Source organism: Natrix helvetica (genome assembly GCF_964273705.1).
Source record: "Natrix helvetica genome assembly, chromosome: Z".
Lineage (NCBI taxonomy): Eukaryota > Metazoa > Chordata > Lepidosauria > Squamata > Natricidae > Natrix > Natrix helvetica.
In genome coordinates, this window is record NC_138554.1 from 59,447,835 (window position 1) to 59,475,317 (window position 27,483).

Sequence of the window (27,483 nt, forward strand, 5' to 3'; positions counted from 1 at the left end):
GCCTGCCAAAGTATCTTTCTGACAGTCTCACCTGTAGCAGAGATGAGAATGTCAACTGTCCCTAGCCCTAATTCTCCATAAGCATTGCCAAACGAGGACCAGTACTGGTAGACTTTCTAAGCCTAAAGCAGAGAGGGAGGGTGGGAGAGAGATATCCATCCAACCTGTGTGTGAGAGAGAGGGGGGAAGGAGGAAGGAAGGAGAAGGGAGAGGGAGAGAGATGTAGCTTCTTGGGGGTGCATTTTGGAGAATTGTCAAGAGAAATGCTAAAGCCTTCTATTCAGTGGTTCAAGACAAACTACTGTTAAACTACTACTAAACTACTAAACTCTTACAGCATTTCCGGATCCCTGCATGTGGATAGCTGCATTCTTGTCAAATAGGCAACAAGTAGTCAAAATAGGGAACACCTCATCAAACCCTGCACCAGTTAACAGCGGTGTCCCCCAAGGCAGTATTTTAGGACACACACTCTTTATATTTTACAATCATATTATAAGCAGCTGTGTTGTCTTCACTGATGATGTAAAACTATTCAACACCACCGACAATGCTGCTACCATTCAAAAAGACCTTGACTATGTGTCAGAATGGTCAAACAATTGGCAACTCCAAATCTCAACCAACAAATGTTTTGGCAAAAAAACCGGAACACCAAATACAAGCTGACCAGATAGGACCTTGTAGACGACCCTGTCACTGCGTTAATTGTTTGCTAGCTGAGCTGAAAGAGTTACTGCGCAGGTCATAGGTCCTTATCAGCAGTGATTTACTGCACATGCTTAACATGTTTATAATACATCACACATTCAAGAGACTTCTTTTCTTTTGATCTTTGTTCGTCTGCTAAGAAGGTGGACGAGAATTGTTTTTGCCAAAATGTAACAATCAGATAGATTTGTTTTATTTCTATTTTCATTTTATTTTCATATTAAAGTTTGTTTTCATTAGAACATGTTCTCGTTTTTTTTCTCGCTTCTTGAGGATATGCTGTTTGGAAAAGCCGTCGATTCCAGACCTCATTAGCTCATGGTGAAATTTTCCCCTGATAATAATGGTAGCAGAGGATGGTTATAATTTATGGTCTTTTCCTTCCAAGTTATCTTCAAGAGATAAGCTAATTAGAAAGAATGGTCTAGCTACTGAGGTACGCGTAAATCAACTTTCTAACCATGCCAAGAAAGAAAAAGAAAAAAGACAGACATGAAGCGCGCTCAGAGGGATCCTTTCCTTCTGACACAGAAATGGAAAATTTTTCAAGCTGGCTTCCAAAGCACCAGATTTCTTCAGCAGCCGGGCCAACTGTGGGGGCAACTTTTCAACAAGAGGAAACTGTTCCAAGAGGTGAAATCTACGGACCGAGGTCAATAAATCTCCCTTCTGATTATGCACGTTCCCAAATATCTCCAAGAGATTATGACATGCTCGGGGCTAAACCAAAACGTTCCACGTTGCCAGAGCAAATTCACTCCCAAACTCTTAGAGATTATGAAACAATTGATTTCTGGCCAAAGCCCTCGCAGCAACTGCCGGCAGAGGAAAAACAGCCCCACGCAGAAAGTGAAACTTATGAATCCTTCTCAGGATTTGAAAAGCTATCGTGACCAGATAGACTTTTTTGAAAAACAGGTTTTTCAAGCTAGAAAACACTATGAAAGGCTAGAGGCAAGTAGGAGCGGTTTCCCCATTCCCAAAATGTCTGAGGACGCCATCTTGCCTTCTCTTCCACAACCTAAGACACACCCCCTGGTGGAAAAAGTGTCAGGCAAATCAGAACAGAGAGATATGTACACGTCACTGAGGTCACGTGATCTCCTTTGTTCTACTTCTTCTGCCACGTACAAAGGTCTGGTGCAGCCAAGAAGTGAAGCTGCACTGCCATCTGCTGGCAGAAATATTTTAATGCAGAGAGCAGATATGCATGTTACATCTATAAGTCGTCCAGATGATCAAGATGCAATGCAACAAATGCCTCCAAAGGTTAAATCTTCAACTCCCCCTGGTGGTGTTGGATTTTCCCTAGATGGAACAAGGCAACGCTTAATGCAGCAAAGGCAAATGCCAGCCTCTCAAGCAAGCCAAGCTCCTGCTCCAGCTGTAATAACACAGCGCCCCCTGGTTCAACAACCAGCTTTTCAACCTGCACAGCAAGTTGTTCAAATGCATATCCCTCAACAGGCATTTTCTGTCACTCCTTTGACTGGTGAGTCAAAATTAAAGGAGTCAGGAGAGAATTATAAAGCCTGGGTCAGTGAGATTGCACTCTTGCTTCGCAGAGAAGCTACCCACTGCATGGTTTTAATCCTCCTGCACAACCATGGACTCCTGCAATAAGAGACCTAGAGACTAGGGCATGTACAACTTTGCTGATGTCTATGGACACTAAACTGCAGGTTACCTTTCCACCTGATGCAACAGCCCAACAAATTTGGGCTATTTTGGAAGATTGCTACAGGCCCATTTCAATTGAATCTTCATGTTTGCTCATGTCTGAGTTCCATGGTTTGAAGTTGAAACCTGGTGAACGAATTGGTGAACATTTGACCAAACTGAAAAGAATGAGAAGTGAATTGAGATAAAGTGGCCATGTAATTGATGATATCCAAATGATTAGCATCATCATTAACTCATTGAATTATGAATGGAAAGATGCCATTGCAAAGATTAACTACGTGCCTATTGCCCAACGCACAGTTAATCATGTGTGCAGACTTTTAGTTGAGGAGGAAGCTATCAAATTAGCCATGCCACATCTGCAATGACCCCCAGCGTCAAAAGCTCCAGCTAGACATCCCTTCCGAGGAAGAGAATGTGCTCCAAGGATGCCAAGATGCTACATCTGTAATCGTATGGGACATGACACCCGGGATTGTCCCCAACAAGTTCCAGCTCCCGTCACATACCAGCCCAGAGGAACAGACTCCAGAGGCAGAGGTAGAGGCAGAAGACAAGGTCATCGTGGTCCAAGGCGTGATCCACAAGCTCCACTCGCAACATTGGCCATAACCAACGTTCCACAACCCTTATCCAAAGTACGACAGACGTCTTTTGTGGACTTTAGATAGTGGAGCAGCTGTACACGTTACCCACAGAAAGGAACTTTTCACAGAGATGGGTGAGCCAGAGCCCGAATATCGAGAACTGTACACCTTTTCCAACCACACTTGTAAGGTCATGGGAAAAGGAACTGTTTACATTGAAGAGCTCGATACATTCATCCCTGATGTCTATTACATACCTTCAGCAACCAGTAATTTGCTTAGTCAAAGTCATTTGTCTAGAGAGTTAAAGTTCCAGGTTCACCACCTCGAAAAAGCAAGTTACATAGTTAAAGATGGAGATATTGTTGCTGAAACCATGCTGATTGGTGGTGTTTATTACTTAAAGCCAAAAGCACAGGCAAGTATGCAAACTCCAAAAAGGGACAGCACGGGCCCAGAGAGAGTTGCTTCAGAGAGAGAACCCGTTACTGTTCCAAAGGCTCCTAAAGCCAACAAATAGAGAAAACAGAAGCAGGTTGCTCAGAGCAAACCTTAGGTTCCTCATGAAACTGTTAATGTTGAGAATTCACTAACTGGTAAACCTTTGCATTCCAGGTGTATCTACAAGTGGCATAGAAGATTGGGGCACGCCAGTTTCCGTGTTCTTAGAAAGATGCCGGAGTTCACAAAAGGTTTGGATCTAAAGGGGTGTAAGGTGTTTTTGGATTGTGCAGTTTGCAGGAAAGCTAAATCCAAGGCAGCTGCAATTCCCAAACACACTACACGCCTGTCAACACGCATTTTTGATTTGGTACACACTGACATAGTGGGTCCTTTCCCACCATCATTTGGTGGTAGAAAGTATTTTCTAACAATTGTAGATAATCATTCTAGATACGGATTTGTATATCCTATGAGAGAGAAATCTGAGACCTTTCAGATCTTTAAAGACTTTGCAACTTTTGTTTCTACACAATACCAACTTCGCATCGCCAGAATCCAGAGTGACCGTGGTGCAGAATTCATGTCTCAGCATTTCCAGGACTGGATGCATAAGAATGGAATTCTTCATCAGACATCCGCTCCATATACACCGGCTCATAACGGAGTCGTAGAAAGAAGACAAGGAGTTCTACAAACCATGATGCATTGTCTCCTAGAAGATGCCAATCTCGGTAGCATATACTGGGGTGAAGCAATCAAACATGCAAATTACATTGTCAACCGTACTTGGAGCAGTGTAATCAATCAAACTCCTTTCTACATGATGTATGGCTACAAGCCTGATCTCAAGAACCTCCACATTTTTGGTTCATACGCTATGGTGAACACTCCCTTAGCGCAAAGAAGAAAAGGAGGTCCAGCAGCAAAGAGACTGAGATTTATGGGTATTGATGATAACTCAAAATGGAGCAAATTTATTGATCCTAAACATGTGATTGTCGTTTCACAATCTGCTAATTTTGAGGAAGACATTGACTGGTCCAGGATTCATTCCAATGATCCTAGAGTTTATTTTCCTAGAGATGATATTGCAGATGCCACACAGCCTGATGACAATTTACAGGCAGATATTCCTTCTACCAGTTCTTCACAACCTGATGTCCCGTCTTTGCAAGCCGCGGATGCTGATGCTAGCGACGAACGTGAGGACAAGGACGAAGAAGAAGAAGAAGAATGGACTGTTGTTCCGAGACGTTCCAAGAGGGTCACAAAAGGAATCCCTCCACAACGATATTCGTGGCAACTGACAAAAACACAATTACCTTTGATTTGCAACGTTACTCTTCGTCCTGAGACATTCACACAAATCAAACAGCTTCCTGATTCCAAGCAAGACAAATGGTATGATGCAATGCAGGATGAAATGGACAGTTTAAAGAAACTTAATGTATTCACACCTGCAAAACCTCCAGCAAACAAGAAAGTCATTGGCACTCGATGGGTCTACAGAATCAAGAAGAAACCAAATGGTGAGTCTTTGTACAAAGCCAGACTTGTAGCTCAGGGTTTCACTCAACGTTATCCTGAGGACTACACAAACACTTACTCACCAACAGTCAGAACTGAAAGTGTAAAAATTGCTTTAACCACTGCAACTATTCTTGGTTTAGAAGTTTTCCAATTTGATGTGGACACAGCTTATCTACATGCAGACCTAGATGAAGAGATCTACGTGAGAAGCCCTCCAGGATTCCGAAAGCAAGAAGGGGATACCTGGTTCCTGAACAAAAGTCTTTATGGTCTGAAACAGTCAGGTTTAATGTGGTACTTATGTCTTACTGACAAACTAAATTCAATGGGCTTTATTAAGTCTGAAACTGATGAATGCGTGTTCACAAAAAGATCTAACAATGCATATGAGATAATTCTTGTTTATGTTGATGATGTTGTTTACATTGGTCCAAATAAAAAAAAATGACTGAGATTTTTGCCCAAAGTTTGCAGAGATACTTCACACTGAAATCTTTAGGACACATTAGCACTTATTTAGGTGTTCAGATTGAAAAAACACAGAAGGGGTTTAGTCTTTCACAAGAGGAGAAAATTGACCACATTTTGCATCATTGCAACATGAAAGATGCTAACACAACAAAGACACCCATGCAAACAGATTTTCACAACTTAACACATGAACCAAGTCCTGAGTTCGAGGACCAAACACTTTATCGTTCAGTCATTGATTCACTGTTATACATTAGTAGTTGGACCAGACCCGACATTGCACTTAGTGTTAATCTTTTATCACGACACGTAGGTAAGGCAACACAATTTCATTGGACATGCATTAAGAAGTTGTTGAAATACCTGAAACACACTAAACATGTGAAGTTATTGCTAGAACCAACACACACTGATCATCCAAAGTTATGTTGTTATGTCGATTCTGATTGGGCAAGTGATAAGAAATCACGCAAAAGCATTTCTGGTTACATGATGTTCCTGAATGGATGTCCTGTTTACTGGCAAGTGAGAAAACAGAGTTTTGTTTAATGTTCATCTACTGAAGCTGAATATGCTTGTGTTTCAGATGCTTGTAATTCTCTAACGTGGTTTGATGCTTTGATCACAGATATCTCGACACGTCCGATTCGACCAATCACCATGATGGAAGATAATGTATCGGTGGTTTATATTTCTGAGTCACATTTCACAGGTTCTAGGTCCAGACACATTGACATTCGTTATCAAAAAACAAAGCAATTAGTTAAGCAAGGTTTTGTTAAATTGCAATATGTTTCCACACATAATCAGATTGCTGACATGCTCAACAAACCACTTCCAGCAGCTCAACACGAATATCTGCGAAAGAAGATGTGCCTTATATGATGATTTGATGACATCAGCCCAACTATCAAAAGAAGGGGTGTCACTGCGTTAATTGTTTGCTAGCCAAGCTGAAAGAGTTACTGCGCAGGTCATAGGTCCTTATCAGCAATGATTTACTGCGCATGCTTAACATGTTTATAATACATCACACATTCCAGAGACTTCTTTTCTTTTGATCTTTGTTCGTCTGCTAAGAAGGTGGACGAGAATTGTTTTTGCCAAAATGTAACAATTAGATAGATTTGTTTTATTTCTATTTTCATTTTATTTTCATATTAAAGTTTGTTTTCATTAGAACATGTTCTCGTTTTTTTAAATTTTTCGCTTCTTGAGGATATGCTGTTTGGAAAAGCCGTCGATTCCAGACCTCATTAGCTCAGGGTGAAATTTCCCCCTGACAGACCCTCACTCTGACAAAAACCTTGGAGTACTCATATCAAGTGCCAGATGGTCAAACAGCATTGCCAAAAAGGCATTAAGAGTTGTCAACCTAATTTGTAAAGCTTCTTCTCCAGTAATATTGTACTGAAAACTAAAACCTTTGCTAGACCAATTCTAGAATACAGCGTGTCTGCCTGGAATCTGCACTGTATATCAGATATTAATACAATTGAGAGAGTCCAGAGGTATTTCACGAAAAGAGTACTCCACTCCTCTACTCACAACAGAATACCCTATGCCACCAGGCTTGAAATTTTGGACTTGGACAACCTAGAACTACAGTGCCTACAGTCTTACCTAAGCAAGGTAAACAAAATTATTCACTACAACGTCCTACCTGTCAACGACTATTTCAGCTTCAACCACAATAATATATCAGCAAACAATAGATACAAACTCAAGGTAAACCACTCCAAACTCGAGTGCAGAAAATACGACTTCAGCAACAGAGTGGTCAATGCCTGGAATGCACTACCTGACTCTGTTGTTACATCCCCAAACCCTCATAATTTTAACCTGACTGTCTACTGTTGACCTCACCCCACTGCTAAGAAGTCTGTAACGGGTGTACATAAGTGCACCAGCGTGCCTACCGTCCCTGTCCTACTGTCTCCATTTATACCCATTTACTGTGTTCATATTTATGTTTATGCTTATACCTGTTATCTTTTACATGTTTGACAAACTAAATAAAATAAATAAATAATAATTTTTAAAAAGAGCAATCATCTTGGGATTAAATTCCAAATGAAAATGGGTCTTCAGGGTAAAGGGACATGAAGAGCTATCAGCTGCAGGTTTCTAAATATCTTATTAAAAGTAATGTCTAAAGGCAGCTCTTTAACTCATTAGTCAAGAATGAGCAAAAGAGAATGAGGGTCTTAGCTATTTAGCTCAGGAATAATAGAATAACAGAGTTAAAAAGGACTTTGGAGATATTCTAGTCCAACCTCTTGCTCAGGCAGGAAAACTGAGGCTGCCAAACCTGAGTGGAGAGTCTGGGAAAGGTGTCAGAATAATACTTAGAAGGGACCTAGGAGGGGATCCTATACCATTTCAGAGAAATGGCTGTCCAGTCTCTTCTTGAAAACTCCAGTGTTGGAGCATCCAGAATTTCTGGAGACAAGCAATTCCACTGGTTAATTGTTCTCACTGACAGGAAGTTTCTCCTTAGTTTTAGATTGCTTCTCTCTTTGTTCAGTTTCCATCCATTGCTTCTTGTTTTGCCTTCTGCTGCTTTAGAAAATACATTTCCCACCGTCTTTGTGGCAGTCCCTCAAAACCCTGTTTTGGTTTGTTTTGTTTTTAATCAATTTTTTATTGTTTTTTTCCATCTATAACAACTTACAATCATCACATTAACATTGTTGTGTCATCATACATATGTATATCAATCTTATATCGCTTCTATATTTATATACATTCATTTACAGTTCTATGCATTTCTCTATTGTTTCTTGGCTAGACTAACTTTATTTCTGTTATGCAACCATATCCCAAATTTCATAATATTCCGACACTTCTTTATCCTTTAATCTTAATGTTAATTTATCCATTTCTGCGCAATATAGAATTTTTTGAATCATTAATTCATATGGGGGAATATTATTCTGTTTCCAATATTGGGCAAACATTATTCTGGCTGTAGTCAACATATGTATTAGTATATATTTAATTTTCTTTCTATATTTCCCCTTGGTTATTCCGAGCAGAAAGAGTTCGGGTTTATATTCTATTTGTTCCTCTGTAATTTGTTGAATCCATTTCCAAATTTTAATTCAATACTTTTGAGTTTCCGGACCATATATGATAGAAAGTCTCTTGTGTTTTTTTGTACTTCCAGCAGGTCGGATTCATGTTCGGATACATTTTGGCCAATCTCATTGGTGGTAAATGCCAATGATAAAACATTTTGTACATGTTTTCCTTGTACGCTACTGATCTCGTTAATTTATAATCTGTGTTCCAAAACCCTGTTTTGTGACCTGCCTATCACACTCTTGGCCTAAGCATGTGAGCCATTTCCTCCTTTCACTGGTCCATGAAAGTATATCTATTGTATGTAGATACAGATAATTAAGTTGAAAAAAGGTGACCAACATTTTTACAAACTATAGATACATTGAGGCCAAAGGTGACAAGGAGTGGTTGGGAGGAGAGGGGCTGGGTAAAGCGCCCCTTGACATGATTGATGTTAGGTTGGCCACGTCTATCCAGTCACATGACCACCAAGCCACACCCCTAGAACTGGTGGTAAAAAAATTTGAATCCCCCAACTGCCTGAGTTCAAAGTATGATGGCACCTCCCTCAGCCTTCATGATCATGTGATCATATTTTGGGCACATCACTTGCATTTACTGCCATTTGAGCAATTGATGACTTCCATCCCCCAACTCCCTAGAAACTGGTGTTTACTTGAAGTTTCCAGCAAAACCATCCTTTGGAATGGGTTCATTTAACAACTTTAGTGTTCATTCTACAACTGCTGCCCGGCAAAATGGTCATAAAATTGATCATGGCCATGTAATGACCCACTTAGTAACCAGCATGACTTCATTCTACTTCTGTTTACTAGTCTTGTATTTGTAATATTCTCCAGTTCTTTGTTTTCTATTTTGCTTTCTTCAGGTATTTCCACATCTACTATCCAGATATTTTGTCTTTCTTATCAACAATTGTTAAGTCTTGCTGTGTGGCAGGTACTTGTCTGTTTGAATTTTAAAGTCACAGAGCACTTTTTATTATTTTATTTTATACAGGTAGTCCTCAATGCAGGACCATAATTGAGCCCAATATTTCTATTGCTAAGTGAGACATTTGTTAAATAAATTTTGCCCCATTTTATGACCTTTCTTGCCACAGTTATTAAGTGAATCACTTCAGTTGTAAAGTTAGTAATATGGTTGTTAAGTGAATCTGGCTTCCCTATTGATTGTCAGACAGTGGTGAAACCCAAAAACTTTCCCTACTGGTTCTGCGGGGATGGCTTGGTGGTCAGGCTTGGTGGTCATGTGACCGGATGGGCATGGCCAACTTGTAAAATGTGGTGAAACTCACGTAATAATGCTCTTGCTTGGCAATCAAAATTTTGGGTTCAATTGTGGTCATAAGTTTTTTTCTTTCTCTCTCTTTCCTTCTTTCTCTTTCTCTCTCTCTCTTTCTTTCTTGTTTCTCTCTCTCTCTCTCCCTTCCTTCCTTTCTCTTCCTTTCTTTTTCTTCCTTTCTCTTCACTTATCTCTCTGATTTGTTTCCCTCTTTTCCCTCTCTCATTCTCTCCCTTCAGCGCTTTTATTTCCCTCTCTCTCCCCTTCTCTCTCTCTGATTTTTCCCTTCACTTTTCCCTCTCTCATTCTCTTTCCATCATTTTCTCATTTCTCTATCTTTCTTTCTTTTTCTCCCCCTTTCTTGACCTAATTTCTTGTGTGTGTGTGTGTGTCTGTGCGCATGCCAGCAAAATACCCTTCGGGAACTAGATCACACTGGTGGGAACGGCGACTCCTCCTCCTCCCACTGCTGCCATTGAGCAGTGAAGTGAGTAGCTGGCTGGCAGCAAGAGAGAGCCCCGCTGTGCAGGAGATTCAGCAGCAGCAACGGTCCCCTTTGAGTTGGCTCAGGAAAGAGGGGAATGGGGAGCAGCATCAGCCGCCATCACCAGATGAAGGGAGGAGAGCTCCAGCTCTCCTGTGCAGTGCAGGAGAGTCCTACGCAAAGAGAGCCCTGGGCAGCGCAGAAGAGCTACAGCTCTCTTCTCTGCATCCAGCTGCTGCTGCTGCTCCCCATTCCCCTCCTTCCTGAGTCAACATGAAGGGGACCGCGGCTGGTGCAGAGCTGCCTCCATAGGATGCGGGATCGCAAAAAGCAGCCAATCCCAGGCAGTGCAGAGAAAATGACAGGGGCTCTTCAGCTGAGTGGCTCTGCCGGCAAGGCCACATGAAGGCAAGCAAGCATGGCAGGGCTGCGGGGAAGTGAGTAGGCTTCTAGTTCCATTCCCTCTGGCCCCAACATGCTTGCCTGTCTTTGATGCGGCCTTCCGCTTGCCTGCCTTCACAAGCTGGCCACAGGGATACTGGGAAGGCCATGTGAAGGCAGGCAAGCATAGCAGGGTTGTGGGATGCGGGGAAGGGAGTAGGGGAGGCAGGCTTGGACGGTGGAAAGCAGAGACTTGGCAGGGCAGGGCGAGCAAGTGGCGACGAGGTGACCAGTTCAGGGGCGTGGCCAGCCAGTGGTCCCTACCGGTTTGGCAACCCAGGCCCAATGTCCCAGTGGTGAAATTCAAATTTTTTACTACTGGTTCTGTGGGCATAGCTTAATGGGCATGGGAGGAGAAGGATACATCAAAATCTCCATTCCCACCCCACTTCAGGGCCAGCTAGAGATGATATTTGCCGATTCTCCAAACTACTCAAAATTTCCGCTACTGGTTCTCCATAACCTGTCAGAACCTGCTGGTTCTGCTGAAATTCACCCCTACTATCAGAAGGTCACAAAAGGTGATCACATGAATCTAGGATGCTGCACCTGTTGTAAATATGTTTCTGTTGCCAAGCATCTGAATTTTGATCACATGACCAGAGGGATGCTGCAACTGTCATAAGTGTGAAAAATGGTCACACGTCACTTATTTCAATGCTGTTTAACTTTGAACGGTCACTAAATGAACTGTTGTAGGCCAAGGAGTACCTGTAATTTGTTGCACACTCAGATGTTCAGACTGGATTTGGCATTTTGTCTACCTACCAAATCTTTCCCAAGAACCTGGGACAGACATATCTGGATGTTTGATGATTTTACAGATAGCACTAGATGTTAGAGTTCCTGGACATCTGGTGAAAAAATGCTATAGGATCTCCTGATTGAGCAGTGGGTTTGAATAGATGACCTCCAAGGAACCTTCCAATTCTGCTATTTTGCTCTGCTCTGCTCTGCTCTGCCATATCCCACCTACTCTACTCTACTCTACTCTACTCTACTCTACTCTACTCTACTCTACTCTACTTTACTCTATTCTACTCTCTCTACTCTAAATGGGCTCTAGGACTCAGGATTGTTGGCTGAGCAATAAGGGCCAGCAGCTGCAGAACTACTGGAAGTTTATCCATCATAAATAGTGATTGAAAACAAAGAAATAATGATATGTTATTTAAGATCAAGTCCAATAAGAAGAAGATATTTGAAAGAAATGCACCAGTTCTGAAAGAACAACATTTAAAATCAGAAATAACTGAACAGAGGCTAGGTGATCAATGTCAATTTATAATACAAAATAAAGTATTCAGAGAAACAGAACTGAAAGAATTGCAAAAGTTTACCCAGGGCAGAGAAATCAGACTGCAGAGACAAACCAGAGGCAGTGGTGGGTTCCAGACCCCGGCACAGCAAGTACCCTGTGCATGGGGCCGGGTGTCCTAGACAGGCACCCTGTGACACCCAGCTGCCTGGCAGAGATTGCACAGGTGCCACACACTATGCGTGGGCCAGTCGTGATATTAAACGGCCATGAAACGCAGGCAGGCGGGTGGAACCCACCACTGACCAGAGGGATTGACAACAGAGAAATTCAGCAAAGAAGAAAAAAACAGTGCTCCACCAAAATCAGACTGGAAAATAAAATCAGCAAACTGAGATCAGATGCAAATAAGCTAGAACAGATGAAAGAAAAAGCTAAAGACCAAAAAACCAAAGAATACCTAATCAAGAAATACCTCTTAGAAACAAGGAAGATCAAGGAAGCTTCGGAAATAATAAAGTAGCAAAAACACCTATAGCCAAGAGATCAGCAGATACAAATCTTGAATTGTAAATTATATGCAGAATCTCCAATTTCAATCCAATCAGAAATGTTTCTATCAACCCATCATTGCTGAGATTGCAGTGAATGAGCAGAATGTGTAAAGGAAGAAATGTCTGCTGGGGCCCTGTATAATAAAGCATAGTATCCTCAATGTGACTGCAGGATCCCATGTCAAACTGTACATCACATCCTGACTGGCTGTAAGCAGAGGGCATATACCACCAGTTGTATCTGATTTTTTAAAATATAAACAATGCTGCACTTTAATGGTGAATGGCCTGGACTTAGATATTTGAACATAGATTTTTTAAAATATTTCTATTTTATTGTGTTCTACTAATTTAGATGAAATGTTTATATATATATATATATATATATATATATATATATATGTATGTATGTATGTATGTATGTATGTATGTATGTATGTATGTATGTATGTATGTATGTATATGTATATGTATATGTATATGTATATGTATGTATGTATGTTGTATTTGTGCTGATAAAATAAAGGGAGATTAGTATTTTATTTTATCAGCACAAATACAACACAAATATAAAAAGGCAACATTAAAAATAACAATATGGGTTTCTGCCTGGATGGTTTTCTGTGATGAGCCGAAAGGACAGAAAGAGGGAGGAGTGAGCTCCCTCCCATATTTGGTCATACCAGGGGTTGTAACACAAACACACACACACACACACACACACACACACACACACACACACATATATATATATATATATATATATATATATATATCAGTGACGTGCGGTCAGTAGAGGCAAGGGAGGCAGGGCCTCACCTCTCTTCATGGAATAATAGTATATAATATTATATACTATATATATAATATTATATACATCCATCCGGCCGCGCCCGGGAGACGCGGAGGGAGAAATGTTGTCGGCGCCTCCGGATGACGAACCAGTCGCTTGCTTTCATCATCGGGAGGCCGACAACATTTCTGCCTCCGCGTCTCCCGGGCGCGGATGGACGAAGGTAGCCAGAATGGCGCCGAAGCAGTCCGGCGAGCGAGCGAGGCAGCGAGATCTTCGCTCGCTCGCTCGCCGGACTGCTTCGGCGCCATTCTGGCTACCTTCGTCCATCCGCGCCCGGGAGATGCGGAAGCAGTCCGGTGGACGAGTGACCGAAGATCTCGCTGCCTCGCTCGCTCGCTCGCCGGACTGCTTTGGCGCCATTCTGGCTACCTTCGTCCATCCGCGCCCGGGAGACGTGGAGGCAGAAATGTTATCGGCCTCCCGATGACGAAAGCAAGCGACTGGTTCGTGATCCGGAGGCGCCGACAACATTTCTCCCTCCGCGTCTCCCGGGCGCGGATGGACGAAGGTAGCCAGAATGGCGCCAAAGCAGTCCGGCGAGCGAGCGAGCGAGGCAGCGAGCGAGGCAGCGAGATCTTCGGTCACTCGTCCACCGGACTGCTTCCGCATCTCCCGGGCGCGGATGGACGAAGGTAGCCAGAATGGCGCCGAAGCAGTCCGGCGAGCGAGCGAGCGACGCAGCCTGATCTTCGGTCGCTTCCAGAGCCGGAGCGGGATGGAGCAGCCACCGCCTTGGAAGTGAGTCGCGCGGACGGAGCTTTGGGGCTGAGGAGAGAGGCAGGGACGGAGGGAGTGGGGGGAGAGGAGCCGCCCCCCTCACCCCCCCAGGCAATGGGGAAAGCTTTCCCGAAATGGGGGGGGGTGTCGTGGGAAATAAAAAGGGCGCGCGCTGGGGGGGACGAAGGAGGCTTTGGCATGCCTTAGAGGTGGGCGGGCAAGCAACGAAAGGAGCAGCGAGGGCGGGCGGTGGCTGCAGGCGGTGGCTGCAGGCGGCAAGGCTTGAGCGGGGTGAAAGGGACTGGTGCCGGTGGAGGAAGTAATGCTACGCCGCGGTCCCCTTAATGTTCACTCAGGAAGGCGGAGAACGAGACCACGTGGTCTGCACACGTGGTCTGGACACGTGGTCCCATTCCCCGCCTTCCTGATGACGTCACCAGCCTCCCCAGCCATAACCCTCACCGCACGTCACTGATATATATTGAGTCCATGTATATGCCATACAACAAACAGTGCAGTTCTAGATTAAGTACAAAAGGATATTCAACTCTCTGCCACATGATTGGATAATCAAGAGCCTAGAGATAGCAGCATCAGTAGAAACATCAAAGGTTTTATGCAAAGATCATGGAAGACACAGTTGCAGGTTGCTTATCTGGGACTTCTCTAAGTGATCAGGTTAAAATTCAAAACATGATTCTATATAGCTTGCAATAGTCAGAAAAGAGCAGATTCTTCCTCCATTTAGCTACTGTGGAAAACCTCAGGAAATTGCTGTCTCCTGATTTGGAAACAGAATACTCAGCACCACTTATCCCATTAGCACTAAACAATTTCATGCCATCTTATTTACAGAGGTGGTGCACTTCTATCATCAGGTACAAACGGAAAAGTGAAACATGAGATCAGTGTTTGTGTTCTGAACATCTTGTTTCAGGAAAAAAACAGAAAAGAATATAAACAATAGGTTGATCAAGCAGCTGAGGTAATCTGCTAAACTGGTGAATCTATATTGCAGTATGTTCCCTGAGTGCCTTTTCTGTGATCTTCCACTGGTGCAACCACCCTTGCAGAATCCAAGTCACATTTCCCAGCACATTTGGGTTCATGCAATTTTAATTTTGTGCCTACAGTACCAGTGCTGAAGAGCACGGGACAGATCAAAAGGCACCTCTCTGTTCAATTAAATATATTCTGGCTACTGAAAAGACAATCTTTTCCTTTATTGTGTTCTCAAAGCACCGCACCAGAATATGGAAACTCATTTGCTTTGCCAGCGTCTAAAGTTCTAAAGTTCTGCAAGGCGATCAAAACAGCCAGCCCTAGAGGACATCATCCCTGACTGCTCTTTAGAAGGCCAGATCCTGAAGATGAAACTCAAATATTTTGGCCACCTAATGAGAAGAAGTCACTGGAGAAGAGCCTAATGCTGGGAAAGATTGAAAGGGGTGGCAGAGAATGAGGTGGCTGGATGGAGTCACTGAAGCAGTTGGCGTGATCTTAAATAGACTCCAGAGGATGGCAAGGACAGGAAGGCCTGGAGGAAGATTTTCCATGGGGTCACAATGGGTCGGATACGACTTCACGACTAACAGCAACAACGTGGGGAAAAAGGAATCTTTTGGAAATGACTGGACAGAAAAATAAAACAGGACTCAGCAACTGAAGGCACCAAACCATATCTGTTCCCTGTTTTTGAACCCTCTTAATATTTTCTTCTTCTAGAAGAAAAAACAAATCATTCAGTTCTACTCCTCTCAGCCTTCCCAGCTCCACCTATTTTGCATACAGAGATTAGGCAATAGCGACCTTTGGTTTCCTTGGCTATGTTTCTCAAGGCCTCTGACTAGTTAAAACCCTCCAGAATTAAAAAGCCCTGGAAAGGGAATCACACTGCCTTATTGTAGGCTGTCCGTTTTGGCTACAAAGTTAAAGGTAAGGCTTTATTTCTAATTCTCAGTGTAAGTGACATGGCTTTCAGAAACTTTGGGCCTGTGTTTACCAACTCTTAGTCAAATCTTCAGGCTTCTTTCATGATTTGAGAGCAGAAAATAATGATACTCCCCTCCCCACTCATTTCAGAAAGCAGGGAAAAAATCAGCTGTCAAGATTTATATCCTCATATAAGAACTCTGTGGTATAATGTAATGTGGGGCGGTTTGAAATTATTTTTGCTGCAATTTTTAAAGAGTGATTTGTGGTGGATGGGGCTATCACCTTGATGGAAGAGTGGGATTTGTGGCTATCCTCAGGCAATATGCTAAAGCAAACTGCACCCAAAATTAACATTTTATGGCTTGCCTAACATGTGAATCTTGCTATTTGGTTTGTAAACTGCATTTTTTGATCAATTTTGGAATCCAATCAGCTGTGAGCGGTTTAAAATAGGGTTTAGGCTAAACTTTAGGGGATCCAGCCTCTGAATTGATATAGAAGAGAGTCTTCTTGACATGGGAGTCTAACCTCACTTCCTGGTTTATTTAAATCACTTTAAAGGGTTTACACATTGTTTTGAATGTTTAAATTATGATTTATGGAACAAGACATAATCGTGGGTTCAACAATCTGAGTCAAAAACCAACAAACATGTAATGATCTTACCTAGGTTGTCATATAGAACAAAGAATACTGAAATACATGCTCAGTTCAATTTTATTTGTGGTAGAATAGTGATCAACTTCAAAAATTATTCACTCTTAAGCAAAAAATTGTAATTATGTGAAACTGCAATTTATTTCTATTTACTAAACAAATATATATTAAACTTGCAAGGTTTTCTGCTTCAAAGACTTTGCATTAATTAATAATTTTCAGCTACAACGCTGTTTTCGAAAACATGGCCATTAGCGTCTGTTAAAAAGATGATGGTGAACTTAACCATAGTCTGTTTAGTTAAATTGACTTTATGGAGATGAAGTATTAAACTGTAAATTAACAATCAGGGACTTTGCATAGCACATTGGCTAAAGTATGATTGGCTGATTTGTAGTTTAAGGTAACGGGTGAGCAAAGCCAATGTAAAGCTTTCCACTTGCAAACACAATCTTATTTCTTATTTATTTATTTATTTATTTATTTATTTCTTAGATTTTTAGACCGCCCCCTCTCCCAAAAATCTTGACTTCTGGCATCTGCCTACACAATTCTGTGAAATTTCCCTGGCAAGGTTTTTCTGCTGGGATTTCAGCTGGATTATCCTGGGCACATCATTAATAACTAGACTACTCACTGCAGGTCCTTGCTTTTCTCTAAAAGGTTGTTTGGTATATTCTGGTGGATGTAATTCAAATGTTGTAAGCAGCGGTGGGATCCTACCGGTTTAACAACCGGTTTGCTGAGCGTGCACTTTGCTACATGACTCAGTTGAGAAGATAAAAGTAGGTAAAGCGCAGGGGTGAGCGGGCGGCCCCACTTGATTGTGGGAGTGAACGCCAATCATCAGAGCTACCTGTTAGGGCAAACCGCTCCAAACCGGGGGAATCCCACCGCTGGTTACAAGCATGCCACCCTCAATCAGAAGGGAGGGCCGTGGGAGGGCTGCATTTACACAGAGCAGGGAGGGCTGTTAGAGGGCCGTATTAAACCGCCCCCCGGGCTGCAAATGGCCCGCGGGCCGGACTTTGGACATGCCTGTCATAGATGGTCTCACAGAATGATACCTTGTAAGTTCCATAAGGGCAAACACTAGGTGCAAACATTTATCAGAAGACACTGATAAATGAACCAACCTCAAGTGTAATTTATACTATCCCAATCATAATTTTTATTTTCAAGAATGCCAGGTAGGGTTTATATGCCAAGCTCGATACTATTTACTTTTTCCTTCAACTGTTTTTAAATTGAAAGAATCTTTAAATAAAGAAGTCAGATGAGTGTTGCAAGAGAAAGTTATCTTTGAACGTGTTGGCAGCATCTCTTTTGGACATTAAAGTAATATTTCCAGCATAATATAGTGCAAGGTGGACTTCTAATTATACAATTACTGTCCAGAGTTTATTTAACAATATTGGTGGTCATTTTTAAAAATAAATATGGAATGGAATATAAAAGGTGTTTTTAAAAGCTCTAAAATGAAATGTTGGTAAGAAGATACCCTTAAAATATCTAGTCAGAAAAAGAAAATGTAAAATTAGTCTTTTATTTGGCATGATGGTCAACATCTAAATTGATTAAAATAAGCTTCCCAACTTATTTAGCAAAATATTTGATAAGGTATGGGAACTCTTGCATATGTTTCTTTTATTTGTTCTGACTTTATTGCTTGACATTTCTCCAGAGATGGATACCAAAGATTACCTTCGTCAGGACTGCCAGATGGTCTATGGCATTCCTATGGTCTATGCATTCTCCTTTGACTGGGATAGAATTGAAAATTTCCAGAGTAGGCCAGATGATATTGTGATAGCCACATATCCCAAATCTGGTGAGTTTTCAGTATTGGAAAAGGACAGCCTGATGATTTGTCACCTTTTTATGATGCCTTCATTTTATGAAGTTTTTTTTTTCTTGGAATGCAGATTTCAATATAACTTCTGACAAACCTAATGGGCTCTTTGTTTCCAGGCACAACGTGGTTAAGTGAAATTGTGGATATGATTCTGAATAACGGTGATGCTGATAAATGCAAAAGAGATGCTATTTTCAATAAAGTGCCTATGTTAGAATTTGTTGTCCCAGGGAAGATGCCAGCTGGTAAGCTTTGATCCTAATTTTTTAAAAAACATGTTTTATTTGCATTGAGTGTATCTCAAAATTCACACTATTTCTAATCCATAACATTTTATATTCACAATATACTTTAACGCACTATTAATATTGATAATACAATTAAATTACCTAATTCTAAATTTCCATCTACTGATCGTAATCTTATTTTTAGTTATAAAAATCTCGCCATCTTCAGGCTGTTGTTTTGGGCTTAAAGCATGATCGGAGCTGCCATCCCTCTACAACCTTGGTGGGGGGTCTTTAAACAATCCTCTTGTCTCCTTATTGTTCTTCAGAGATTCACACATACTTTTTAACATCAAGAATATTTCTTCATATGCCTCATGCCTCTAGCATCCCCTGTAAACCCATTTTATAACAATTTAATAAAAATGACTCAGTATATTTCTATAGTTCCAATGTCTCAATATTTTAAAATTTCATCAATCCCATAATTATACTTCCAAGACCCCTAAATTTATGATCTTTAAAGTTTATAGTCTTATAGTTTTTCGATTATATATCTTCCCAATTGTCCAAATTTTAAAGTCTTATTTAACTTTCCTTCTTTTCTCTTTTATTCTATCACCTTTTGTCTTGTAGAATGTTCTGTTGGATAACATTAATAGTCAAAATCCAAGTTAATCCACTAGATTCCTCAAATCTTTCGAATCCATAATCCAATAGCCAATTTTAATAAAGTTTAGTTATTTGCAAATTAGTTCCTTTTAAAAATCTTCAGGAGGGAAAAAAATATCATTAAATATTCTCAAATTATCCAAGTCATCTTCTAACATAAAGTCAAGATCAGGTCGTCTTCTAGATGTTATTACTTTTATTCTGTGTATTAGATTTTATATGTAATAAGTTCACTTTCACTGAGTATGCTGCGGCTATAGTGCTGTAGTACTTTTCTTCCAGTAGATGGCTCTCTTATTCCCAAAACCAATATTGAACAGTCTGTTAAAAACAGCTGATTAGCCAATAAATCCAGGGGTTTAAAAATACAAATAGACAAAATAGCAAAAATTTTCAGGCACTGAACCAGTAGTAATGCCAGCAGGAACCAATCCCTGGGCTTGGAAGTTATCTTTTAAAATTCTTGTACTTAAATCAGGTCTTTATAATAAAAGTTGATAATTATCTCACCCAGTTTCAATGCTCTGTCCAGAAACCACTCCAGCACAAATCTTGTTGTCCCGATTGTCCAAGTTTTGTGACTGCCAAAAATAGCCATTGTCCTTGCTGCCATTCGGGAGAGCTTGCTTCAGACCTAACGAGGATATTGCAAGTTCCTCGTGGTCAGCGAAGTGCCTCTCTTTCCTTCACTGCCCCCACAAGGTGGTTATGACCCCATAGGGTCTCCCTACAGTGGTTACTAGCTGGATTTTATGGGGCTCAATAGAGCCCGCTATTTTCCAGCCATTCTCGCTGTGACATCTACCGGAAGCCTGATCCTATTTATTCATGTGTACTTTAAAGACACTAGAAAAGATCCAGATCAATAATGCAGAGCAGCACTGCATACTTAGAGGAGAAAGGTCCACACTGATAAATTTAAAACCCTCACAGGTCACTAGGTCAATTGAACTGGCAACAGTGGGCCTGAAAGATGTGGAAGATGTTTGGCAGTGTATCTTTTGGTGCCAGCGGCAACAGTGAATTTACTGACTTTTTCAGAAATGCTTAGGGAGAGGGGTACAAGATGCATGGCAGACTACATATTTGTGCCACCCTGAAGTAGACACTTGTTTTCTTTGACAAACATAGAAGAATGAATAGTGTACAAGTAGTTTATATCCTCCACTGCTCACAAGACTGCTCCAGAACTTGTTAACTTGTTTGGAGTGGAGTTTATCCATATATACCTACAGATATATAAGTTTCCCACAAATTCTCCAGTAGTTGGAAAACATCAGGCAACACTGAATACAATGAATTAGGAATGTCTGTGGATCAATTTGAAAAAAAGGTTCCTAAAACTGGAAGGAAAGTGGTCTTAAATATTGCTTTTATTAAAGGCTATCCAACAGTAAACATGAAGATATTCAAAGACTGCTGCTTAGGTGGATTTGTAGAGTTCAGTTTTCAGTTTTGTAAAAATCAATAACAATGGATATTGGGAAGATGCTGAAAATGCTGCCACAGATAGGCTTCATTAGAAGAAGCTTACAGTCCTATGTGCTTTATGCGGAAGGAACTAAATGATGAGGATGAAAAATCAATAATCATTAACCTTTTTAGTCACATTATATTTTTTCAGTGTTTATCAGTGATCTTTTAGCCTTTTTAAAATCACCTAAATAAGTACTAAATAGTTCCAGGAGTCAAAACTGACTTGAAGACACCCCCTCCCCCCCCCCATACTGAATGTAATCAGTTTAATGGGTGCCTCCTGCATTTCCAATTATTTTCTATACCGACAATGTCTATATGATATTCTTTACCATTTCATTGTTTTGCTTGTAAGGCACAGAACAGTTAACTCATATGCCCTCTCCTCGCATGGTGAAGACCCACCTTCCAGTAAACCTACTTCCCAAGTCTTTCTGGGACAAAGGTTGCAAGGTAAATACATTTGTCAGCAGGATACATTGTGAAAGGGTCTGGCTGGCAGAGTGCTTGTAATCCAAAACAACCCAAACCCTTTAGAAGTAAATTTCCCTCAAACACTGTCATCAGACTTGCTAATTACTCACATCTTTTTTATGAGTGTAGCTCTCCAAGAATAAACGTCGTTTGGAGGATGTCAGATGCCAATCCGTACACTAGGTCATTTGATTCTTCAACTCTTCAAGTCATTTTGTTCTTTGTGGGAAGTCTTGCTAAAATTACAGATTCCTCCATCAGAGGCAGTGGTGGACTCCTGCCGGGTCTCCCAAACTGTATGTTAATTTTCAGAGCAGTTCAAAGAACTGATTGTTGGAAGAAATCATTTCCTACTTTACAAGGCTAATCCTGCAAGGAAACAGGAAGGAAAGATTCTAGTGTGCATGTATTTCTACCCTAATCCTTATATTAATTGCCGCCCCTGCTGCTTTAAGTGTTTTCAGAAACTGCCTCTTGGTTCTTGGCAGTACACCAGACTTTCTGTCTGTAGCTGAACTTCTCCGAAGTCCCCACCGACTCGCCTGAGTTTTTTGTGGTACTTTTATCCCTAGGCTTGAAAAGCTATTCACAGAAGGGTTGGCATAGCCATAGAAGAAATGGCTGAGAGGCAGGATGCAAGCTTGGCATTCTGTCTGATTTTTTTACTGCCTTTCTGGGGGCATGTGATTTTTTCTTAAATCTGGATGATTACCTTAGGATATCTTGTGAGGTGAGTGAGACCAGCTGATATCTTTAAGCAGTGCAAATGGATATAAGGATTGCTTTTCCTGTTTTGTAAATTCACTGAGCATAGGAGTCTCTTGTCTATGGGGATCCTTTAGTCATCCAGGTTATGGATATCCCAAATGTGCTTTTTTCAAGAGGCAATTGGACTTTCTTGGTTTCCAGAAAGCCCAGTTGCCTCTTGAAAAAGCAAGAGGAGTCTCTTGCATTGCTTCAGAGTAGCCAAGCTACATGATTGCTCATTGATAATAAGTGGATCCTCCTTCCAATTTGTTATAGTTTGCTCTCATGATAATATGGCATAGTAACATGGCACCAATTGTAGTTAGTACTCATCCCTCCAGAAGCAGTGGTGGGTTGCAGGCGGTACGCCCCGGTATGGGCATATCGGTGCTTGCTAGGAGCACCAGGTGCTGTTCCGGTACGGTGCTCCGGAGGGCCACCTGTCCGCCCGCTATCCTTACCAGTATTTGAGCTGTTCAGGGTTTTTGCACATGGAGCATACAGCACCTACGTATGATACCCCCCGGTTCAACTTCATACCTGCGTATGAACCCCCCGGTTCAACTCCACCGAGCAGCTGGAGTGTCTCAGAGGCATTGCAGAGAGTTGCGGGCAGTATGTACGCATGTGCGCATGCTGTGCACGTTCATGTGGTGGATGCCCAGCCCTGTTGCACTGTACCGGTTGCAACAGGATCCAGAACTCACCACTGCCTAGAAGAATGAAATATTTTGAGAAATATTAAAAAGAATATATCTCCTTGGATGAGAAATGGAGAAATGTTTTCTTAGAGGGAGAAAACAGCCCTCACCTTCCTTAATAGCTCACAGCAGATGTTACCACTTAATGGATGGGTGACAACAGACTTAAGCTCAACCCCTCCAAGACGGAGTGGCTGTGGCTTCCGGCCCCCCGGTTCAACCAGTGGATCCCATCGCTGGCCATTGGGGGCGAGCAACTGGCCCCCATGGAGCGGGCGCGCAATTTGGGCGTCCTCCTAGATGCCGGCTGTCTATGGATGACCATGTGGCAGCCGTGGCGAGGGGGGCGTTCCACCAGGTTCGCCTGGTGCGCCAATTGCGCCCCCTATTGGACCGGGATGCCCTACGCACAGTCACTCATGCACTGGTGACGTCCCACCTGGACTACTGCAATGCTCTCTACATGGGGCTTCCCTTGAGATGCACCCGAAGACTACAGCTGGTCCAGAATGCGGCCGCGCGGGTGATTATGGGGAGTACGAGATACTCCCATATAACACCTCTCCTGCGCGAGCTGCACTGGCTCCCTGTGGTCTATCGGGTGCGTTTCAAGGTGCTGATCACCATCTTTAAAGCGCTCCATGGCACAGGACCTAGTTACTTGCGGGATCGCATCCTGCCCCATACATCCCTACGACCAATCCGCTCTCACAGAGAGGGACTCCTCCGGGTGCCGTCCACTAAGCAGTGCCAAAGGGCGGCGCCCAGGAGCAGGGCCTTCTCTGTGATGGGCCCAGCCCTCTGGAATGACCTCCCTCCCGACATTAGGATTACTACCGACCTCCGCTCCTTCCGTACAAAACTCAAGACCCACCTTTTCCAACTAGCTGGCCTGGCTCAACTATAGTTCTATCTCCAATCCTCCTGGCAATTTTATACTTTTTACATTTTAAAATTTTAAATCGGGGTATTTTAATTTTTAACCTTATTATTATTGTTGTTTTATGTATTGTAACAATTGTTGTGATTTTATATCTCCTTCGTGTAATGTCTAACCGTGTAATGTCTAATCGTGTAACATGTGATTTATTTATTGTACGCTGCCCCAAGTCCCTTCGTGGAGAGGGAGCAGCTAACAAGTCTAATAAATAAAAATAAATAAATAAATAAATAAAGAGATAAAGGGATAGACAGCTATATTCATAGGCAAAAATTCCCTGCAGCAAGGTCTGAACAAAGACAGAATGGGATTAGCCCTCACTCAAGATGTTAATTTGTTAATTTGTCTCAGAATAGAATTTATACATTATATGTATTTTTTTCTTTGCTCCAATGAAGATTATCTATATGGCTCGCAATGCAAAGGATGTTGCTGTCTCCTTTTATCACTTTGACTTGATGAATAAGCTACATCCAGATCCTGGCTCTTGGAGTGACTACCTGGAGAAATTCATGATAGGAAGAAGTAAGTTTTTAGGAAACAAGGTGACAAGACTGAGTGAGTTTGCTGCTCACTTACTGAAGAAAAACCCATGTCAGATTATGAACAGAATGTTTGTATTTTTTAATAAAAAAAAGAAAAAAAGAAAATGGGTGTTGGCTTACTTGAGACGCCCTTTCACTGGACAGGTGGAGACAGCATCCATGCATGAGTTATACTCATACACTAACCAATAGGACTGAATCTGATATCTTTAAGACACACCTTCTCCTGCAGCTATATCCATCTTTTTCACGAAGACGAATATGATAGCAGGCTGACGTGTGAAAACTAAATCGTATGAGGCAATCTCTCCCACTGATGCTGGACCAGGCAAATAAAAAGAAACTTCAGGGTGGGGCTGGATGCTGTCTCCACCTGTCCAGAGAAAGGGTGTGTCAGGTAAGCCAATGCCCATTCTCCAAGGTTGGTGGAGACAGCATCCATGCATGGGACATACCAAAGCTGTTCCCTGATTATGGGTGGAATGATGACTGGGCCGGATGAAGCCAAATCTCCGCAACCCGTTGTAACACCCGCCTTCCAAAAGTAACCTGGATCGATGCATACTGATCAATTTTGTAATGCCGAATAAGGGGAGAAGGTGAAGACTATGTGACAGCTCTGTACACCTCCTCCAAAGAGGCCTAGGTGGCCCAGGCTGCAGACATTGTTGCCCTTTGAGTAGAATGAGCACTGATCTGTGCCGGAGGAACTTGTGATTGTAAGGTGTAAACGTCTGTGATACATGCCTGGATCCAGCGCCCCAGCATTGATGATAATGCTTTGCGCCCTAATGACTCTGGATCGAATATGGTAAACAACACCTCTGTACACTGAAAAGGTGAGGTTCTGCAGATGTAGATATGTAGAACTCTACGCACATCAAGAGTGTGCCACTTGCGTTCCCTGGGGTGAGTCGGGTCTGGGCAGAAATTTGGTAATACCAGTTCTTGAGAGTGATGAAAAATGGAGTTCACCTTTGGAATGAACGACGGGTCGAGTCTCAGGGCCACTCTATCTGTATGAAAAATACATAAGTCCTGTCTGATGGACAGGGCTGCCAAATCTGACACTCTCCTGACCAAAGTGGTGGCTATCAAAAAGACCACCTTAAATGACAGGTAACATAGTGATGCCTGTCTTAGAGGCTTGGAGGGTGTTCCATGAGCGCTTGGAGCACCATGAGGAGATCGCAGGTTGGAAAACAATGCACCACAGGTGGGCAAAGGTTGGTGGCACCCCTCAGAAACCTCTTGAAGAGGGGGTTGTGCGCCAACGACAAGGTGGCCCCGCAGCATAGGACTGAAGAAAGAGCCGCCACCTGTCTCCTGAATGCATCGGGTGCCAGCCCAGAATCCAGACTCCCTTGGAGGAACTCCAAGTTATGCGGCATAAGGGCCTGAGATGGAAGGATGGCCCTGAGGTGGCACCAATGACAGAAGGCTTTCCAGTGGCGTTGTATATACGATTGGTAGAATTTCGCCTGGATGGTTCCGATGACTGTGGAGACAGAGCTTTAGAGGTCATGGTGCGCTACTCAGCCTCCAGGCGGTCATCTTGATCCACTGGGGATCCGGATGAGAGAAAGACCCTTGTGTCAGAGACCTGGATTGAGTTAGGAGACACCATGGGGGAGCCACTGAGAGAGCCTTGAGATCTGTGAACCAGGGGTGGCATGGCCAAAAGGGCGCTAAGAGAATCAATTTTGCCTGCTCCTCCAACATTTTCTGAATGACCCGCTGAATGAGGGAAAGGGGAGGGAAGGCATAAAGAAGGCCTTCAGGCCAAGGACATCGAAGTGCATCTACTCCCTCTGCCCCCGGAGTCGCATAACTTGCAAAGAATTGTGGGACCTTTCTGTTGGCCCTGGTGGTGAAGATGTCAACCATGGGCGAGCTGAAGTGGCTGACCAGCGCCTGGAAAAAATGTGGATGGAGAGACCATTCCTACTGATCCAGGTGAGTCTGGCTGAGCCAATCAGCTGTTGTGTTGGCCTTGCTGGAGACCTGTTTGGCCAGAGTGAGAGGAGGTTCGTGTATGCCCAGCGATCCGGGCACATGGCTTCCTGCATCAGGTGCTTGGAGCGTGTCCCCCCTTGGCGGTTGACATGGGCCTTGGTTGAGATATTGTCCATGAGGACCAGGACATGTCTGTTGACAACTGCATCCTACAGATGAAGGAGGCCCAGTTGTATTGCTCGAAATTCCAATCAATTGATGGTGTGGTGCCACTCCGACTGAGACCAAAGGCCCTAGGCCATCTCCGACCTCAGGTGTGCACCCCACCCAGACAGGCTGGCATCAGTGGTGATTGTTACCCATGGGGGGAGGTCTTGGAATAATGATCTGTGAAGTTTTCAAAAGATGCCCTAAGTAAATTACGAGCTTCACGACAAAGTTCAAAAGAAATCCAGTCATTTATTAGGAGCAAAAGTTTGGCATTTTCTTCTGCTGCGGAGCCAAATTTGATTTCTGTTTAATGGTGTCTGAACTTTACCCGTGTCTCCCCTCCCCTCAGTCTGTGTCATAAATCACATCCACCAATGAGTTGCTGCAGCAGGCTATGAACTTTCGCACCTCACACGCCTGCTGTAGAAATATGAGGTCCAACTCTGGCTGAAGGTATGCATGGAATTCTCCTTCCCTTCAATGTCAACTTGATAATAGTCATGGAAACGCTTTACAATTTGACATGATCCCTGTTTTAGGACAGGAGAGTCCCACCATGCTAGGGACTTTAGAACTTCTGGGGGAATGTGAATTGACCTGGTTGAGCAATTGGTGTCATCTTTTATGCGTGGCAGCAGGAGCCATTAAAGAGGCCTGCTGTGGAGTCTGGCTCATGGGACTATGGAAAAGCAAGACACCATCTTGCCCTGGAGTTGAGAGAAGACAATCAGCTGCTCAATGGTGCTCTCTGGCCTGCTGGACTAGATTCAATAGACTGACCTGGCATTCCCTGGATAGATAGACCCTGCCTTGAACTTTGTTTATTACTGCTCCTAAATGGAGCAGCCAAGTGGATTAGGATCAGATGGCTTTCCTCCAGGTTGATGGAGAAGCCATACTCCCTCAGGGTCTGGAGTATCACCTCTAGGTCCCATGTAGTTTGGCCGGGGGACCTGGACAACAACAGGATGTCATCCAGGT

At 42.7% G+C, this 27,483-nt stretch overlaps 1 protein-coding gene across 2 annotated transcripts in view; it reads left to right on the forward strand.

Moving 5' to 3' along the window:
* Nucleotides 1-27,483, forward strand: part of SULT1B1 (sulfotransferase family 1B member 1) — a 50,274-nt gene that overhangs the window by 17,265 nt on the left and 5,526 nt on the right. Inside the window, exons 1-5 of one of the 2 annotated variants that reach the window (XM_081971036.1) lie at nt 15,989-16,042; nt 18,384-18,530; nt 18,671-18,799; nt 21,285-21,382; nt 24,190-24,316. In XM_081971036.1, coding sequence (XP_081827162.1) covers nt 18,386-18,530; nt 18,671-18,799; nt 21,285-21,382; nt 24,190-24,316 — 499 coding nt within the window. In that variant the 5' untranslated portion in view covers nt 15,989-16,042; nt 18,384-18,385. Of the gene's footprint in view, nt 1-15,988; nt 16,043-18,383; nt 18,531-18,670; nt 18,800-21,284; nt 21,383-24,189; nt 24,317-27,483 lie in introns of those variants that run through there. The other variant, XM_081971037.1, reaches the window with a different exon arrangement.